Source organism: Zonotrichia albicollis, chromosome 29 (genome assembly GCF_047830755.1).
Source record: "Zonotrichia albicollis isolate bZonAlb1 chromosome 29, bZonAlb1.hap1, whole genome shotgun sequence".
NCBI classification, from domain to species: Eukaryota; Metazoa; Chordata; class Aves; order Passeriformes; family Passerellidae; genus Zonotrichia; species Zonotrichia albicollis.
The window spans coordinates 3,778,159-3,798,274 of NC_133847.1; the positions used below are offsets into that span (position 1 = coordinate 3,778,159).

General features: G+C 43.6%; 1 protein-coding gene across 2 annotated transcripts in view; it reads left to right on the top strand.

Moving 5' to 3' along the window:
• The first annotated feature begins 717 nt into the window (after positions 1-717).
• CPAMD8 (C3 and PZP like alpha-2-macroglobulin domain containing 8) overlaps positions 718-20,116 on the top strand; it is a 68,228-nt gene continuing 48,829 nt past the window's right edge. Inside the window, exons 1-17 of one of the 2 annotated variants that reach the window (XM_074528697.1) lie at positions 718-1,007; positions 3,919-4,070; positions 5,797-5,819; positions 6,679-6,844; positions 6,957-7,009; positions 8,226-8,243; positions 9,253-9,307; positions 9,447-9,560; positions 10,936-11,020; positions 11,294-11,402; positions 13,648-13,875; positions 14,010-14,180; positions 14,532-14,660; positions 16,941-17,130; positions 18,287-18,459; positions 18,569-18,718; positions 18,962-19,123. In XM_074528697.1, coding sequence (XP_074384798.1) covers positions 922-1,007; positions 3,919-4,070; positions 5,797-5,819; positions 6,679-6,844; positions 6,957-7,009; positions 8,226-8,243; positions 9,253-9,307; positions 9,447-9,560; positions 10,936-11,020; positions 11,294-11,402; positions 13,648-13,875; positions 14,010-14,180; positions 14,532-14,660; positions 16,941-17,130; positions 18,287-18,459; positions 18,569-18,718; positions 18,962-19,123 — 2,064 coding nt within the window. In that variant the 5' untranslated portion in view covers positions 718-921. The remainder of the gene's footprint in view (positions 1,008-3,918; positions 4,071-5,796; positions 5,820-6,678; positions 6,845-6,956; positions 7,010-8,225; positions 8,244-9,252; positions 9,308-9,446; positions 9,561-10,935; positions 11,021-11,293; positions 11,403-13,647; positions 13,876-14,009; positions 14,181-14,531; positions 14,661-16,940; positions 17,131-18,286; positions 18,460-18,568; positions 18,719-18,961; positions 19,124-20,116) is intronic. The other variant, XM_074528698.1, reaches the window with a different exon arrangement.

The window sequence follows — 20,116 nt, forward strand, 5'->3', positions numbered from 1 at the left end:
GTGACTTTACTTTTAAGAGAAGACATCAAAATGAGCATCAGTTTCACACGAGATAAAAATCTAAGCACTCTTTGTGTGTGTAAGCCAGGTGGAGAAATATGATTCAAACTACATTGAGGGTTTCCATTTATTGCTGGGGCAAGAATTCCCCTCTGAAGCCCTGATGTGCCTGGGATTTCTCCAGCAGGGATCAGAGGAATCATTCCTTGATATCCCTGTGCAGCATTTGTTCTGTCACCGAGGCTCTCTGCTGTCGCCCTGGGTTTGCTTTTCCCGGTTTGTGCGAGCTCTGCTCTTGGGCCGGTGCACCGAGGGCTCCCTCTCCTGTCCCAACCCCAATCCCCGGGACAGAGGGATGGAGAGGGGCAGATCCGGGCCTAGGGAGCGGGGAGGATGGACGAGCATCAGTCAGTGCTGGAATTTGGGTTGGAAAGCAGCTCCAGGGCAGAACTCCAGGAAGCCCTGAGCGCACAGAGCTCAGTTACAGGGACCGGACCGTGTCGCGGTTCTGCTCCACGGGACCTCGGCTTTCTCAGCTCCCATCTGCGGGCTCAGGAGGAAGGCGAGGAGCCGAGCGGGGCTGCCGGGGCCGGGCAGAGCGGTGCGGGGCGGGCGGAGCTGCGGGCCGGGCTGGGCGCACCTGGGGCCGGGCGGGGCGCGGCCGCCTCCCCTCGCCCCCTCCCCGGCGGCGCTGTCAGGAGCCGGGCGGGGGAGCCGCAGACAAAGAGCCGGGGCCGGAGCCGAGCGGGCACCGGGGCCAGGAGGGGGCGGCCCGGGGGCGGGGACGCGGCGGGGGCGGCGGCCAAAGGCACCGGGGAGCGGAGCCCGGGCGCGGGGCGGCGGAGCCTCGGGCTGCGCTCGCCGCGAACAAAAGGCTCCAGCTGCCCGCGCACGGCGCCGTGGCCCGGGCTCCGCGGCACCATGTCCGGCTGCGAGCCCCGCCGCGCCCCGGCACTGCTGCTGCTCGTTCTCTGCAGCCTGAGCGCTGCCCAGCCCCGCCAGCGCCAGTAAGTACCGGGAACCCCGCGGCAGCATCCCCGGGCTGGGCGGCGGGGGAGAAGCGGCTCTGCCCGGTCACGACCGCGGAACAAAGCCCGCGGATGGAGCGCGGCGGTCCCTGGCTGTCCCTCGCTGTGCCTGGCGGTCCCTGGCTCTGCCCGGTGGCCCCTCGCTGTCCCCGGCTCTTCCCCGCTGTCCCCGGCTCTTCCCCGCTGTCCCCGGCGGTCCCCGGCTCTGCCCCACGGTCCCCGGCTGTCCCTCGTTGTCCCTCGTTGTCCCCGGTGTCCGGAGCGCGGGCAGAGCGAACCGGGAGGAGGAGGAGGGAGCTCCCGTGCGATACCTGCCCGCAGCTGCTCCGGGAGCGGAGCTTTTATCTGCCGGCAGTTATTTAAGGAATCCGCCGGCTGCGGTGCTGGGGGTGGTTGAAGGTAGCGCTGGGCGCTCCTGAGCAGCGTGTGAAGATTTTTGGTGGTTTTTTTTTTTATGGGAAAGATCAATCGGGAAGAAAGTCAGAAAACTTTCCCCGCACTGTGAGGGACTGAATCCGCAGCTCTTTTCCAGCGTGTTTACGTTAATTTTGATTAAGGTTTGCTTTGTTCTTTATCCCTGGGTTATTATAGCCCGACAACATCGTGTATAGCTGCATTAACTGAGTGCCATGGAGAACTTATTCTCACTTGCTAACTAGAAAATATTTCCTGCCAAGTTTTGGTGTAACCTGACAGAGGTGTTAGTTAAAAGTGCTTAAAGGATCTGTCCGGTCCCTGTCAAGTTAACTCTTTGGTTGCCAAATCCAATATTTAATTTTCAAATGCCACTTACTAAGTGATTTAAATGGTTGTATCAAGGGACTGATACTTCAGAAGGAGTTTCAGCAATTGGGAACAATGTGAGTACATGTGCTTCACATATGGCACTGCAGTGCTGGGCTCATGACACTTTAAATCTGATCATTTCATCCTGAATGCAGCTGGTACTCTTTCTCCCTCTGCAGCTAGATCAGCTATCTCTCTTACCCAGCATTTCAGGCTCAGTAGTAACTTTTTATTGTTATTTATTGCCATTCTGATGAATTTTCAAACCTGGCAGCCATAAGGTTTCGAATCTGCGAGTACCCCGTGCAATTTAACTCAAATGCCACAGAGTTCTGAACTTCCTTTGGGGGTAATGGGATCTCCATGGCAATGAGGCCTGCTGAGAGAGGAACATGGGCTTGGAATTTGATAAAAGATTACTTGGGGGCTGTAAAACACCATCATCCTCATCCCAAAGTGATAATTAATCATGAGCTAAAGCAACCTGACTCATGGGACTGCAGAAAGGCACAGGCTGAGAGATTTGGCTTGAAAAGGCATCTGAGGAATTGCCTCTTGTTTTAAAAAAAATCCTTTTGGGTAGGGAAAAAACCCCAGAAAGGTGTGTCATGAAGGGAATATAAATGTGTTGCTTCCAGCCCAGTGCATCAAAGGGCTCAGAGCCTGCAATGCTTTTAGCTGACAAGTTCATGGCACGGTGCCATGCAGAGAGGAGTGGTGCAGATTCCATTCAGAAACTCTCACATTGCAGCATCGATGGGAGGTCGTTTTGGGTGGCTTTAAAGCCTCCTAAAATAATGCCTTTTGTAAGCTTGCAGGATCTAATTGTTTGAACAAGAATGTGGTGGCAGAGCTGGGAATTCGAGCTCGGTTTTTTTAGCTGCAGTTTCTGGGCTGCTTCTGTAGAAACTGCAAGGTCAGGTGTGTTACATGCCTTGGGCCTGACATTTAGAAAGCTCCAAAAATCTGAGTCCCTTCACTTCTCCTGTGTGAAGCTGAACTATGAAAATGGAGCCATGTGATTGGGTAAAAAATATTAAAATTGTTTAAAAGAAAGCCTTGGTTATGAAGCTCTGAGAAGTTCAGGTACCTCCTTATTCCTTCATGAACTTTAATTCTTTTGGGGTTGTACATTTAGTTTGTTACATATAGTAGATAAATGAATGGGGTTTTATTCATTTATTCACTTGAATATTCATTTATTTGCTTTAATGTGAATTTATTATTATAGCTGCAATAAACATGGATATATTACTGGTTTTATTGAAATCCTAAGGATATGCAAGCCATTTGTAGCCACTTAGGCTCTGTTTGTTCATCTATACAATTAGATACATTGTAGATAAATGAGTGGGGTTTTATTAATTTTTACCAAGGAGCACCTTGGCATCTCCTAAATTTATTCACTTGAATATGAATGTATTCACTTAAATATGAAATTATTATTATTATTATTATTATTATTATTATTATTGCAATAAACATTGATATATTAATGGTTTTATTTAAATCCTAAGGATATGCAAGCCATTTGTAGCCACTTAGGCTCTGTTTGTTCATCTATAGAATTAGATACATTGTAGATAAATGAATGGGGTTTTATTAATTTATTCACTTGAATATGAAATTATTATTATTATTATTATTATTATTATTATTATTATTATTATTATTGATAATATTATTGCTGCAATAAACATTGATATATTATTGGTTTTATTTAAATCCTAAGGATTTGCAAGCCACTTGTAGCCACTTAGGCTCTGTTAATTTATACAATTAGATACATTAGATATAGGCTTAGATAATTATACATTAGATTATATTTATACATTAGGTACAGGCTTAGATAATTAGACATTAAATTGTCTTATAGTTTAATTGATTAGATTCATTAGATACAGGCTTAGATAATTATACATTCAATTATATTTATACATTAGATACAGGCTTAGGCTGCTGGTGACAACAAATGTGACCCTACAGGGGCAAATACACCTCAGAGTATTTGTTCTTTTCCTTTTGCTACACCAGAAGTGCCTCACAAACGGAGCCATTCCTTGTGGCTGTGTCCTGACTGACCACTCCCAATTGTGCTCCTCAGGGGTTATTTGATTGCAGCCCCTTCTGTTTTCCGCCCTGGGGTGGAGGAAGCCATAAGCGTCACCATCTTCAACTCTGCCAAGGAGACCACGGTGCAGATCCAGCTGGTGGTCAAGGGAGAGACGGTGTCACGGAGCCATGGCACGGTGCTGGGTGAGCTCTGAGCTCTGAGGGATGAGCTGAGGTGCTGGGGGAGCACCTTGGTATTTGCTAAAGAATTGCTTTAGGTTGTCCGGTTTATCTCGGCTGTTTGAGGGGCCTGGAAAGGCCCGGGGTGGCCTTGGGGCAGCCCGCGTATCGAAGGACGAGAAGAGGCTTCAGTTCTTCTTTCGGTTTTTATGTTTATTAATTGTTTATCTAAAAGATGTTCTTTCAGCCGAACAGAGATCTGCTCAGCAGTCAGCCATGGGCACACTGTCTGCCCTCCCGGGCAGCCACGTATCTTTATACCCATTGTTACGTGTACAATATTTATCATTTTTCCCCAATACCATTTATTCTTATAACTCGGTGTACTCTCAGTAATAACCAATCCAAAAATGCCACCGTGGCCAAAGAAGATGGAGGAGAAGAGGAAGAAGAAGAAGGACAGGACACACCCCAATTCCTCCATCTTACTCCTCTAAAGCCCCCTGTACATAAATCCTAAACCCTGTGTCTCACCCTCTAATTAGCTAATCCCTTCACCATTCACCCTGGTGAAGTCCTCATCCTTGTCGTCTCCTGTGTAGGGTTAAAGTCCAGCTACCAGACACTTCTGGCAACATTCCAGGACTCCCGAGCCCCCAAGGTGGTCTCGATGGCCCGGCATCTCAGGACTGAAATCTTGAGATCCGACATTAGGTGACAATGGCATCAAACAAATGGATTTGCTGCTGCTGCGCCTTCTCTGTTGGTTGTGTTAGTCTCAAACACTTTGATAACTTTGAAACACCAAGACATCCAGAGACTCAATATAATTGATATTATAGAGTTTTATAGTGATTATACTTTCTTTTGATGCCTGAATATTTATCAGTGAATATTTTTAAGTAAAATTAAAAATCTACGTCATCATCAATTTCTTCTCTCCAAATTGAGTGCTGGGAACACAATCTCCCCATCTTTAGGACTGAGGCGGTAATGTTTGTATAGCTGGATAAATCTTTTAAAATCCAAGCTAGATACCTCTGTCCTGTGAGTAAAATCAATGTGATCTGATGATATCCAGCTTAACACTGAGTGACTTTACAGCGGTGAAAGTGAATTGCAGCAGCCCTGTGGTGCCACTGTCAGTAGTAGTGGAAGCTGCAGTGTAGTCAAGGCAATCAGGCTCTTTAACCCTCATGTTTAAACCCTTCTGTGTGCTAAAACTGAGAGTTTTATGAAAGCCATTCCATTTCTTGGAACAGGTTTTCTCTGGTTGTGTCCTCCCCTTGATGGTTTGAAAGTGGCTGACAATTGCAGAGCAATTCAAAGGGGGTGATGCTGACACATGTGGGCAGCAAATGCTCCAGAGAACTCCTAGGTATGGCTGGGTCCAGCAATCCAAACAGAACCATGAGTGTTTGTTTTGAGAATTATTTTAGTCCCAAAAAGGCCAGGTCCTTTTTAGAGCAAAACAATTCAGCAGAGCACTTTGCAATTTAACTTGGGCAAAAGTTGTAAATAAATGTGGACCAGGTTTATTTTGGAGAGCTCTACTGGGTCTGACTTACCCTGCAGACAGTGCAGGAAAATTATTTCAGGTAAAATCACAAAGGGGTACTGCAGGGAGCAATAAAATCATAAAAAAGGGAGCAGCTCTGTGGTGTGGGGTCTTCCTTCACTCAACTGCAAAGATCTAAAATCTTAGTGCCTTACCTTGAGAATAACTCTTGCTTTCTCTCTCATATTTTAGATAAAGGAACAATCAAGCTGAAGGTGAGTATCAATAATTTTAAGATGTTTTGGTAAACATGTAAGGGATTTTCTCTCAGCTACACCAAGCATTGGTCTCTGGCACAAATAAATGTCACGTTGTGGGGCTCACAGTGAGGAGGACACTGCCTTCAACAGAGGAAAAATGGAAAGTTAAAACAACAAAGCTCAACCCATCACAGCTCACCTTTACACCACTACAGAAAATCAGTGGCTCCACATAAATTTCTGTGTTGGAGTTATTTTATACAAATGGTAATAGGGAATTCTATGTGGGGGTTGTGACTTCAAATGTTGGCAAAATGGAGCTGGACTAGAAGAACAAGCCCTTAAAAGTGTTTGGTTTCTTAACTCAGGACTTAATTTGGGCTTGTCATCTTTGGGAGATTAAAGAGGGATGGTGGAACAGAATATTCAATTATGTGCACCCAGAATGGTATCAGATTTTTTGTCACTTTTAATCTGAAGTAATTTTAAAGTACTTATTTGTCTGAGCAGCTCGATGAACATGTACGTGCATGCACTTTTTGTTTTGGGACTTTTTGGGTTTTTCCCTCTGTTGGGTTGGTTTCCCCACGTAACACAGCTCTGTTCTGGGAGCTGCATGTGTGGATCATGCATCCACCATCACTCTGCTTGAGTGATAAAGGGCAGGAGAGAATTTCCTGCCATGTTTCAGCATGAATTTACCTCCTTTGAGATTTATATATTGTAGAAAACCTAATATGTCCTTAATTTTCCTTTCACTACCAACACAGATTGACACCAAAACGCAGCAGGTGCCTCTGCTTGCTCCCTTTAACGTCAGTGATATTCTCAGAGGTTTTTCTGTGTGTTCCTCACCTCCTGCTGTGGTTTTCAGGTGCCTCCAGGGCTCCGTGGCCAAGCTCACCTGAAGGTTTGGGGCAACAGGCACCTGGCAGGGGACGGGCACATCTTCCACAACTACACCACGGTCACCATCGACAGCAAGGGCTCCTCCGTGTTCATCCAGACCGACAAACCCGTCTACAAACCCAAGCAGAAAGGTAAAATCACCTTGGAGGAGCTGCCAGATGCTTTCAAGGGGGATTTTAGGGTGAGCTCTTTTGTTCAGCCTCAGCTCTGGTGACTGATCAATTCCCTCTTTTCCTTTTTTAGTGTTGATAAATCTCTTCATGGTGACTTCTGACCTGAGGCCAGTCAATGACAGGGTAAAGAAATCTGATTTCTTTCACGCTGTGCAATGTGATGGAATACTTGGCAGCCTGCATTTTATTCAAATATTTGAGCATTTGAGAATTATATAAAATCTAGTTTTTATATTTATTTACTATAATAAATATTTATATTTATTATTATATATATTAAATATATAATACTATATAATCATCTATTATATATTTAATATGTTATATATTATATGTATTTATATATAATACATATAATATATTTATTATATTAATATATAATAATTATATATTATTGTAATATATATTATATATTATTATATATAATTATATATATAATGTATATATCATATATATTATATAATAGATATGTTATATATTTTATGTTTTTATACTATTATTGTAGTATATATAATAATATATACTACAATAATAATATAAAATAATAAAATATATAATAATATATATTTGTATTATAAGCATATAAAAATATATTATATTAATAGTATATTATATTAACAATATAAATAAAAATATATAGTATATTAATATATATGATATAAATATATATTAAAATAAATCTATAAAATAAATTTATATATATTATGTAAAAATAATAGATATTGTATTAATGTCAAAAAATAATAAAATTTATATATATATTATATTAATATTATATATTAATATATCTAATTTATATATTTTATAAAAGGTCCTTTTAGAGCAAAACACTTCAGCAGGCACAGGCTGCCCAGTGCTGGAAGCTCAGCCTTGGGGCTGCTCACCAATAATTTACGCAGAAACAAAATTGGATTTTTAAGCTGTTTGGGCATAGCTTGTGACAGCTTGTTTTATTTGTAATTTTTATTATCAATTTATTTGTAAATTGTAATTTTTACAATTTGTAATTTGTAGTTTAAGCTTTTTTCACTTGGTCATGTTCCTGTTGGAGGTGAATACAAACTTTTGGAGTGCTGGCAAATAGGAGGCAGCCCTGCCAGAGCAGAGAGCAGAATTTTTCAGAGACTTTCACCTTATTTAGGTCGTGCAGAGACACGTAAATGGTCACTTTTCCAGATAGATCTCTGAATTAAATGTGTTTTTCTCAGGCTACTCTTAACAAAGATGTTCAAACTCTGTCACTTTGGGTCTCACACTTTGCTTATGTTGACTCAACACTTAATCAGGAAAAGCAGAGAAGTTGTTTCATAAAGCCTTTTATTTTGCTTTTTTCTTTCAGATTGAAGCTTATGTTGTGGTGAGTATCTGTGTGCCCTTCTAGCACCTGTCCTGTAGAGGTACAAGGTTTGTGTAGCAGTTAAAGGAACAAATTTCTGCTTTTTTTTGTCCATTATTGCCATTCCCACCCCTAACCAATGCAATTCTCTATCCCTGTGTCTCTATCTGATCTCCGTGCCTTTGGTTTTTTGCCATCACCAGCAAATATCCTGGTTTTCTACTTCACTTTTAGAAATTAATTCTCATTTTTCAGCCTGAGAAGAACTGGCTTGGTTTACTGGGATTTGTAAATGTGACAGCCCCATTTCTTCTCCCTTCTTTCCACTCCAATCCTTGCACCCAAACATGGATAGTGGAGAGTAGAAATTCATGGAAAGGAAAGGTTCTCCTGTCCTTTTCCTTACCAGGGGAATGAGAGGTTCCCTCTGTGCTTAAGGGTTTTTTTGGGGGTGTTTTTTGGGTGTTGTTTTGAGGTGGGTTTTTTGGTGTTTTGTTTTGTTTTTTGGTGGTTTTTTGTCTTGTTTTGCTGGTTGATTTTTGGTTTTTTTTGTGGGTTTTTGTAGATTTTTTTTGTTGTTTTGTTTTGGGTTTTTTTGTTGTTTTTTTTTTTTTTTGGTGATGGTGTTTTTTAATGTGTTTGCCTGTCAGAAAGCAGGAGGATTCACTCTTGTTGAAGATTTAATGCTGACAAAACCAGCAGGATTCATTTCATCTGGGTTTTTTCATCCAAAATTTGCTTTTCTGGTTGTACAGCTCCCTTTAAGAATGAGGTCAGTTCATCCCATCCAGGACTGGTGTTTTAAGGCAGGGGAAAGATCTGCTTGACGTTTATTTGTGTGCATTGTTTACAGGGGCAGAGCTCTTAAATAACTCCAGAAAGCAAATACCCCTGCTGTGAGGTATTTTTGGGACATTTTTGTTACATTTGAGCTGTCAGTGAGGTGTGTGTATTACAAAAGGAAGTTATTTTGCAAACTGAGATAAATCCATGAGTGATGCTCATTTCTCTCCCCTAATCCTCCCTGCAGGATCCCCGGGGGTCTCGGATGATAGAATGGAATAACCTGAAGCCATTTTGTTGTGGTAAATTCCAGATTATTTATTTTTTTCCCTCTTTTTGTTGTGATTTGCCTTTGCTTCTGCTTCCACTGAGTGGTGTTCAGTGAGGCTTGGAAGGGGCTGGAGAGTGACAGAGCTCAGAGAATGCTGTTTTCTTTTTCAGGCATTGTCAATATGACTTTTCCCCTCTCTGATCAGCCAGTGTTTGGGGAATGGCTCATCTTTGCAGAGATGCAGGGGCACACCTACAACAAATCCTTTGAGGTGCAGAAATATGGTGAGTTGACCCCAACTCTGGTGCATTTGGAAGAGCAGAACACTGAGAAATGCTTTCATTTGAGATGAAACACCTGAAACATTTAAAATGCCATGAGGAAAAATTCCTTAGAGCCATGCATTTCAGGGATGTTAATTGGGAGCTTTGCTGAGGTCACCTTGCCAAGGTGGTTTTTGGTTTGTTGCTGTTGTTGATTGTCCTGGTTAGAAAAGCCAGGTCTCTGTTAAGGAAGGCAGGAGCCTCCCCTGAAATGGAAAATGCAAACCCCCTCCCTCCTAATTATTATCATTTTGAAATTAAAAGGCTTTCAGGCAAAGATATGGGAATAGGAATAACAGGATAAATAAAAATACAAATGCAGTGGTGTTGGAGATTTTTTCAGGGATGGCCTAGAAGGCAGCTGTGAGGAGCAGATTCTCACAGCCTATTTCTGTGAACAGCAGAAGTTCACAGGTTATTTTTAATTACAGGTAAAAGTGACAAACATGAAGGCCTTGAGAGCCTTGCACATCAGAGTTCTCAGGCAGCTTTCTCATAACAAGTGGATGTTCTGTCTTTGGCTGTTTTGGGAAAGCAAGAATAATTTTGAGAACCCAAATCTTGGTATTGGAAACATAAGGAGGAGTTGGTGTGTAATCTCTGGCCTATTGTGAGCTCAGATTTTGCAATACGCATGAAGTGAATTAACACTGTTATAAAAGGTGCCTGATTGATGAATAAATCGGAGTCGATGGCTGACCAACGCAAGGGTTGTCTCCCTCCAACTTCAATACAGTGGCACAAAAAAAAGAAAACAAACCACTGCCAGAGTCAGAGCAGGTCCTGCCCCCTGTGTGTCAGGGGGTGTCCCAGCCCCATCCATGGAGGCTCAGCCCTCCTGCAGTGCCAGCTGTGGCTCTGCTGCAGCAGGGATCCTGCACAAGGGGGGAGTTTTCCTCTGAAGATCCAGTGGGAAAGGCAGCTGCTCCTCTGGGAATGTGGTGGAAAGGCTGTGCTGGTGTCCCAAACCTCAGATTGTGCCCAGGTAGGAATGCTTGGCTCCTCCCCTGGGCGGAGCATCTCCCCATGGGATGCTGGGATTGGATCAGCCCTGCTGGGACACTCAGTGGCCATGGACAGCAGAGATCTCCTGGAGGGAGGGTTGGTTGTGGGAGAAATAAAGAAAAAACTGCCCCAAGAACAGCAGAGAACTGCCCCAGCTCTGACAGATGGGAACAGAGCACACACCCCCACTTCCATCCTAATTTATTGACCCTCTGCTGGGTGTCACCCTGATAAATCAGAACCAGCTCCTGTCAGAGCTGTGGGGACTTTTCTATAAGCTGGGCAATGAGATCTGCTTGGAAAGGTTCTGCTTTATTTCTTTTCCTTGCAGTGTTGCCAAAGTTTGAGCTGCTGATCGATCCCCCGCGCTACATCCGGGACCTTTCCCTGTGTGAGAAAGGAACTGTCCATGCCAGGTAGGAGCATCCTCAAATAAAATTTCACTGCTCTGGGTCGGAGTGCAGGCACTGGAGCTTGGATCCCACCTGCTGCACGCTTTTCAGGTGATTTCTAATCATCATCAGAAGTTTTTTGATGTAAGAGCCTTCAAAAACATGGTAAAAATAACAATCTGGAAAACTTCCTGTGGGAATGTTTTCTAGATGTGCAGGTGACATGATAATTGTCTTTATACAACCAGAACAACAAAAACCAGCTGGAGGTTATTAATCATCTCCTTTGCATTTCAGATACACATTTGGCAAACCAGTGACAGGGAAGTTAATTGTCAATATGACGATAAATGGTGTTGGCTACTACAGACATGAAGTGGGACACCCTGTCCTCAAGACCACCCAGGTGAGGGAGACCATGGACCCACCTGTGATAAAATACCTGATCTGTCTTCTTTAACACTTATCCCACAGCTCTGTTTTGTTGCTGATGGGAGACCAGAAAAAGGAGTAAATATAACTGAGGCCATTGCTTATTTTTACATTATATATTTATTATTCTTGATATTAGGAAGAAACTCTTTTCCCAGAGGCTGCTGGGCACTGCCCAGGCTGCCCAGGGAATGGTGCCAAGGCTGCCAGAGCTGCAGGAGCTCCCAGGGATGCTCAGGGTGGGGTTTTGGGGTGGCTCTGCAGGGATGGGGCTGCACTGATCATCCCTGAGGGTCCCTTCCAGCTCAGGATATTCTGGGATTTGGTGGGATGAGAATTTCTTGGCATAGTTTTAATCTGTTTTAAGATTATGGGGCTGAGGAGAGCAGGAGCCTGAGGTGACAGAGTTAGTCCAGACCATGGCTAAGGGAGGAGAATCAAACACCCTTCCCCTTTCCTTTTCCCCCGTCATGGACATATTTTAGGAAAAATCCTTTCCTTAGGATTTTTTCTCCTGAGAAGCTGAGAAGCCTCAGGAACAAAATGTAAACAATGGTTATCTGCTGCTGTGGAATGCAACAGGTGCATCTGTGATTGGTCTCGTGGTTGTTTTTAACTAATGGCCAATCAAAGTACGCTGTCTCTGACTCTGGTCAGTGACAAGATTTTATCATTCCTTTCTATTCATTTCAAGCCTTCTGATGAAATCCTTTCTCCTGTTCTTTTAGTATAGTTTTAATATATAATTTTCTTATAATATATATCATAAAATAATAAATCAGCCTTCTGAAACATGGAGTAAAGATTCTCATCTCTTCCCTTGTCCTGGGACCCCCGTGAACACCGCTACAATTGGTGACCCCGAGTGAGGAACATTCCCACACCTTTTCCCTTTTCCTTTTCCTTTTTTTTTCCTTTTCCTTTTTTTTTCCTCCTTTTCCTTTTTTTTCCCTCCTTTTCCTTTTTTTTTCCTCCTTTTCCTTTTTTTTTCCTCCTTTTCCTTTTTTTTTCCTCCTTTTCCTTTTTTTTCCTCCTTTTCCTTTTTTTTCCTCCTTTTCCTTTTTTTTTCCTCCTTTTCCTTTTTTTTCCTCCTTTTCCTTTTTTTTCCTCCTTTTCCTTTTTTTTCCTCCTTTTCCTTTTTTTTCCTCCTTTTCCTTTTTTTCCCCCCTTTTCCTTTTTTTCCCCCCTTTTCCTTTTTTCCCCCCTTTTCCTTTTTTTCCCCCCTTTTCCTTTTTTTCCCCCCTTTTCCTTTTTTTCCCCCCTTTTCCTTTTTTTCCCCCCTTTTCCTTTTTTTTCCCCCTTTTCCTTTTTTTCCCTCCTTTTCCTTTTTTTCCCTCCTTTTCCTTTTTTTCCCTCCTTTTCCTTTTTTTCCCTCCTTTTCCTTTTTTTCCCTCCTTTTCCTTTTTTTCCCTCCTTTTCCTTTTTTTCCCTCCTTTTCCTTTTTTTCCCTCCTTTTCCTTTTTTTCCCTCCTTTTCCTTTTTTTCCCTCCTTTTCCTTTTCCTTTTCCTTTTTTTCCTCCTTTTTCCTTTTTTTCCTCCTTTTCCCCTCCTTTTCCCCTCCTTTTCCCCTCCTTTTCCCCTCCTTTTCCCCTCCTTTTCCCCTCCTTTTCCCCTCCTTTTCCCCTCCTTTTCCCCTCCTTTTCCCCTCCTTTTCCCCTCCTTTTCCCCTCCTTTTCCCCTCCTTTTCCCCTCCTTTTCCCCTCCTTTTCCCCTCCTTTTCCCCTCCTTTTCCCCTCCTTTTCCCCTCCTTTTCCCCTCCTTTTCCCCTCCTTTTCCCCTCCTTTTCCCCTCCTTTTCCCCTCCTTTTCCCCTCCTTTTCCCCTCCTTTTCCCCTCCTTTTCCCCTCCTTTTCCCCTCCTTTTCCCCTCCTTTTCCCCTCCTTTTCCCCTCCTTTTCCCCTCCTTTTCCCCTCCTTTTCCCCTCCTTTTCCCCTCCTTTTCCCCTCCTTTTCCCCTCCTTTTCCCCTCCTTTTCCCCTCCTTTTCCCCTCCTTTTCCCCTCCTTTTCCCCTCCTTTTCCCCTCCTTTTCCCCTCCTTTTCCCCTCCTTTTCCCCTCCTTTTCCCCTCCTTTTCCCCTCCTTTTCCCCTCCTTTTCCCCTCCTTTTCCCCTCCTTTTCCCCTCCTTCCAAACCCTGCTGCACACCCCTGATGTGCCTGTGCTTTAGCTGTGTTTGCTGTGCCCTGTGTGGTGCCAACCCCGTCCCCGTGTGCCCACCCCAGATGGACGGCTCGGCGCAGTTCGAGGTGTGTGTCAGGGACATGATGCCAGCCGACGTCCCCGAGCACTTCCGAGGCACCGTCAGCATCTGGGCCACGGTGATCAGCTCTGATGGCAGCAAGCAGGTGACCTTTGATGACTCCACGCCCGTCCAGAAGCAGCTGATTGACATCAAGTACTCCAAGGACACCAGGAAACAGTTCAAACCTGGGCTGCCTTACAAAGGCAAGGTGAGGTTAGGAATAATCCTGTTTTTAATGGTTTTGTGTACAAATATGGCTGATTTAAGTTGATCCCAGTGGTTTTTCCCCACCTGGAATTGCTGATTTAAAGTTAATTGTTCTATAAATGCCCCACTGTGCAGGTAGAGGTCACTTACCCCGATGGAAGCCCAGCTGACAGAGTCACCATCCGAATTAAAGCCGAGCTCACACCAAAGGACAACGTTTACACAAGTGAGCTGGTCTCAAGGAATGGCCTGGTGGAGTTTGAGATCCCCTCCATCCCCACAGCTGCCCAGTATGTCTGGCTGGAGGTGGGTGAAAGCTCCTTATGGGATTAGCAGGCTTTAATGGAATTAATCTTGTCAAACCTGCACTTTATAAACCAGCGCTGCAAACAGGAAATCGGTGCCTTTTAGCTCCAGCTTCTGGATTTCAACAGAGCAAACACTGGTTTGTTTCCTGCTGCCAAGAGAGCTGATGTTGGTAACCACCATGAAAAGATGCTCCTCCAAATACAGCTTACCATGGTGGTAGGGGGCAAAATTTGGGGAGTAAAGATGTAAGGGTTGAAAGGTATAAAATGGGAGAGGAGAGATTAAAAAAGAACAAAATGAGCTTTCTATTCATAACATTGATGTAAGTTTTTTTCCGTTTTTTTAAAGACCAAAGTGACAGCAATTGATGGGAAACCCTCTGGGGATCAATATCTGCCCAACTATTTGTCCATCAGCAGCTGGTACTCACCCAGCAAGTGCCACATCCAGCTCCAGGCACCAGATAAACCTTTCCAGGTATGTTGGCTTCACCTTCCAGCATGGAAATTAAAATAAATCCACTGCATTGCTTGGCTTAAAGCGCTTGGCTCTAATTAAATATTTCTGGACGTGCCTGATTCTGGGATCTTGAGCTGTTTCCACCACAAAGGATGGAGGAGCTTCACTGGAGCCACCAAATAATTGTTGAATGTGGGCTCCACAAGGTGCTAAACAAAATTCTCTAGGTGGTCTGTGCACAAATCCACAAATCCAACCCTTTCTGTTCAGACAGGGTGGGTGTAGGCATGGAAAACTTGATAATTTCACATTTGAATGTGTGTGCTGTGCCTCCAGTAATGCTCAGACACGGATCGCAGGCTGAAAATGATTGGAAGTGATGTTAGTGGGAGGGGCTGAATTGCTGAAGACCAAAATTAAGGCTGTGTAGTCTCACTGGAACGTCCAGCTTAAATCTCAGCTGGATCTGTTCAATCCTCCAGTTATTGGGCTCTGAACATGATTACCTTGTTTTCTTTGGTAGGTTTTGTAGGAGCCTCTCTAAAAATGTAATCCTGCCCTATAAAAGCTGTCGTGATTCCTCTCCTAGAGAAAAAAATCTGATTTAATAATGACATCTGTTGCATAATTTTTCTGAGAGTTGTTCAGGGTATCTTCTTACCCAAGAAAATGTTCTGAAGGTCTGCAGAGTGGAAATAAAAAAGTGAGTTTTGGCCATAAACACACTGAGATTTGTTATCAGCAGGTCTGTGAGGTTGGTTTCAGATTCTTTGTATCCAAATAAGAGCTTTTATTTTTTTTTTTTATCATTGCATTTCATGGAAGTTTAATGGCTAATTAATCTTTTACAAGTTTCCTGAGGTATGGAAAGGGGATTATACACTGCTAATCTGAACACATTGTTCTTATTATAACCTGATTAGAACTAATTCTTCTGTGGGAAAGCTTGGAGCTGGGTGACCAGCTGATGTGGGAACCATTCCCATGCACTGCCAGCTCTTACTGGGTGTTCCAATTAGCTACATTCATTTTTTTAATGAATTGTTTCATCATTTGCACCGGGGAATTCTTAATACTTCAAATATTTGGTGTCACGAGGCCCCTCTTGGACTCTGTGGCATTCTCGCTGTGTTTCAGCATCAGCAGCTCCTTGTGTTCCAGTTCTGCCCTTTTTCTTGGTGCCACGGGTGAATTCTGCAGGGAGAACACTTGGAGATGAAAAAAGAGAAATTTTTCAGAACATTTCTTTGGGGATTTTCTGAGATTGAACGGTTTTATTTATTTGGGGACTGCTCTGATGTCAATGGCAGGAGGGTGAGGAGGGGAAGGTGCTGGAGGAATGCTTGGTGGAATTTGGCAGCAATTTCCCTCGGATCTCTTCCCCCTTGTTTCGTGGTGATGTTTGAATTGGTATTTGCCACATGGATATAATGACAATTAAATTTCAAAGACAATCAAACACACATCTCCTCCCACCCCCAACCCAACTTTCCTTTTTTGGGTTGGGCTACTGAAGGGGTGTCTAAAATTCAACCAATTCTGACAGCTGCTCTGTGCCAAAAGGCTTAACTTCAGAATTCCAGAGATTCCTTTATTGTTCCATTAATGCACACAACCCCCAGCTCAGTCTCCTGTAGATTTGCAGTGAACACAGGCTCCTTTTGAGTGTGGAAAAAGCCCCTGAGAACAGTGCTAATGTAGTAATTCATAATCATAACCATCATCTTTATTGTTATTATTTTTAATTTTTACTACTATTATCATTATTAAAATTTTATTATTATTATGATAAAATTTTCCTTATTATCTATTATTATTTTTACTATTATTTATTTTTACTATTATTTAGTTATTATTTATTAGTTTTATTACTTTATTCTATTCTTTTATTATTAATTCATTTTATTATTAATTCATTTTATTATTAATCATTATTGTTATTAATTTTTAATTATTGCTATTAATTTTGCTATTATATTATTTTTGTTATTAATTTTATTATTTTAATTTTTATTATTATTTTATTAATAATAATTTATTATATTATTATTTTAAAATAATATTTATTTTTGTTAAATTATTGTTGATTTTAAATTTTTATTATTTTATTTTTATTATGACATTATTATTAATATTATTGTTTATTACTACCATTACTATTATTCACTTTTCAATGCACCCATTTGTTAGGAGAGTGCTCACACCTCCTGTAGCCTGGAACCCAAGCAGTTTTTTGCCCTTTATCACCCAAAAACTCCTAACAAAACAAATTTTTGGCTTTTCTGTCCGTGCCTGCAGGTGGGAGAGGAGGCCTGGATTGCAGTGAAATCCACCTGTCCTTGCAACTTCACTCTGCATTACGAGGTGGCATCAAGGGGGAACATTGTCCTGTCGGGGCTGCAGCCCAGCAATGTCACCCAGCAGAGGAGCAAAAGAGCCACCACAGCCCTGGAGAGGAACATTGACCTCACACACTTCCCAGGAACAGGTAGCCAGCACCAGAAATGCAGCTCACCTCTGTTTTCAGCAAAAAAAAAATCCCTTTCCACACCTTTTTTGTTAATGTCGTGCTCCTTAAAGAATATTTGTGCAAGAGAAATAGTGAAATCCATTGTCCTCAGGCATATAAAAATGTTCTCCAAGAGGGGCAACTCATGAAAAGTTTTCTTTGGTCTTTCTGAAGTGTTTCTCAGATGAGGAAAATCTAATATTTGCTTGAAGTGCAGTAGCAGGGCTGGGGGAGTTGGTGAAATTGGCTGAGTTTAAACTGAGGAGAGGATATGGGATGGAAAGAGAAAATTCAATGGGCTGATAAAGGAGATCACACAGCCCACAGGGGGCAGGAAAATGAAATGGGAACTCCTGGTTTGCACAAGGAGTAACAGAAACACAAAAATCTGGTGGATTTGGGGAGTGAAAAATGGTGGGGTTGGGAAGATGGTTACAACACCTGCCAAAGGCAAAGTCTGATTGTGCTGTGGGAGTTGGGGAAAGAGGAACAGGAACCTCCCTCCAGTACCCACCGAGCTTCTGGGAGTCAGTAATTTAGGATTTGTGATGATTCTCTGCACTGAAGGTTTGTTCTGAGCTGTTGCATTCACAGTTTGCTCTGTCACTGGATGAGTTCCAGGCCAGGTTCTGTGGGGCTTTGGGCAGCCTGGTCTGGTGAAACACATCCTTGTCCACAAAATTAGAGGATCTTTAAAGGTCCCTTCACCCTAAACCATTCTGTGATTCTATTTAACAGCTCCAGTGATTCTCTGCTCTACAGACTGCATAATCCTTTTTCAAGCTTGTTCCTTTTCTCTCATCAGCATTCTCCAGCAATAGATAACATTTTCTGTTTATTTTCTATGACTTGATAACTTAACTGCGTTTCCTTGATTTCATGGCTGGAAAACCACTGAGTAATCCTTCCCTCCCCACCTTCTCCATGCTGCTCATTAAATTAGGAGTGCTAATTACCTTCCACAACGAGGAGGAAAAGGGAAATATTGTGAACTCAAGCAGGTGTGCAGCAGGAACAAGGGAAGAATGCAAGTCCTGGATGGGGAGTTCTGTGCCCGTCAGCATTAGAAGGGGGCAGGAAGGGAATGACTTAGATAAATAAAACTACTTTTTTTTCCCCACAATTCCTATTTCAGCACCTCCCAGCACTCCTGCAGCAGAGGTTGAGGTGTGTGTGACCTTCCTGAGGTTCTCTGTCATTCACGCCATGGCTCCCCTGGCTCGGCTCCTGGTGTACTACGTCAGGGAGAACGGAGAGGGGGTCACGGACAGCCTGCAGGTCCCTGTCACCTCCTCCTTTGAGAACCAGGTACAGGAGAGGGAGGGCCGGGTAATTGTCTCAAAACCATCCCAGTGATTTTGGGGCAGTCACTGGATTTTGGGGCAGTCACCGGATTTAATGGCGTTTCCCTTTCCAGGTCACCGTGGCGCTCTCGGCCAACGAGACCAGGCCTGGCGACCTTGTGAACATCAAGGTCCGAGCTGCCAAAGGGAGCTGTGTCTGCCTGGCCACGGTGGACAAGAGCGTCTACCTGCTCAAACCGGGCTTCCAGCTGACAGCCAGCCAGGTAGGGAGAGCTCCCAGTGCTGATGTCCCCTCCTGAGCCCTGTGATCCTCCCCAGCAGCTGGGAGCAGCCAGGAGAGCAGCCCATGCCCTTTCCCTGGGCCCTGTGATCCTCCCCAGCTGGAGAAAGCAGCCAAGGAGAGCAGCCCATGCCCTTTCCCTGAGCCCTGTGATCCTCCCCAGCAGTTGGCAGCAGCCAGGAGAGCAGCCCATGCCCTTTCCCTTTCCCTCTCCCTCTCTCTTCAGGTGTTCCAGGAGCTGGCAGAGTACGATGTGTCCGATGCTTTTGGGGCTCCCAAGGAGGAAGGGCACTTCTGGTGGCCCGGCATGTCCTCCCGCCGGCGCCGCCGCTCCTCGGTGTTCCCCTGGCACTGGGACATCACCAAGGACGCTCGCTTCGCCTTCACAGTAGGAAGAGCCGCCCTCCCTTCTCTGTTTTCTGCTTTCATGCTTGCAGCCCCATAACCAGCCTCCCTTCTGTCTCCTGTGCCTTCATGTTTTCATTTTCAGCCCCATAACCACCCTCCCTTCTCTCTTTTCTGCATTCATGTCTGCAGGGGGGTTTTCAGCTCCTCTGTTTTCCTCATCTGAGCCTCCCTTCTCTGCAGTCTCTTTGGTGCTTTTCGTGTTTGTAGAGTGATTTTCAGCCCTATAGCCACCCTCCCTTCTCTGCTTTCTCATTTGCAAGGGCATTTTCAGCCCCATAACCACCCTCCCTTCTCTTTTCTCTGCTTTCATGTTTGTAGAGTGATTTTTCAGCCCCATAACCAGCCTCCCTTCTCCCATTTTGCCCATGGTTGCTTCTCCCTCTGGGATCTGAGGGTTTTTCTTCTCTGACGCAGCTTTTTTTGTCCTTACTGAGAGTTGAAAATCTTGGGAACAAGTTCATTTTTTGGGAACAAGTTCATTTTTGGGGAGCTGGTGTGAATGCAGGGAACAAAGCTCATCCTCCATTGCTGCTGGGAGCTGCTGCCTCTCATGAAAAAGGGAATTTAGAGCTGGGAGCTTTGCCTGTGAGGGCATTTTTCATTTTGCTTGGCATCCCTAGCAGGGCAGAACTGGTGGTGCCTGATGAGAGAGCAGCCTGCTCACTGCAGCAGAGCACACTGGGAGCTTTTAGGAAGGGTAAAAAGCTGTGATGTTTTATTCTAGGAGGAAAAATATGATTTTTTTTTCACCTGTCACACTCACCCAGTAATGGTCGATATTGATTGAAATGTATTTTCCAAGCAGACAATAGTATATATTTATATTTAAATAGTATATATATTTATATTTAAATATATGTTATACTAGTATTATATATATTTATATAATAGTTATATACATATAGTTAAGCTAACTATATATAACTATATAGTTATATGTAGTTAGTTTATATATAGTTATATTAGTATATAT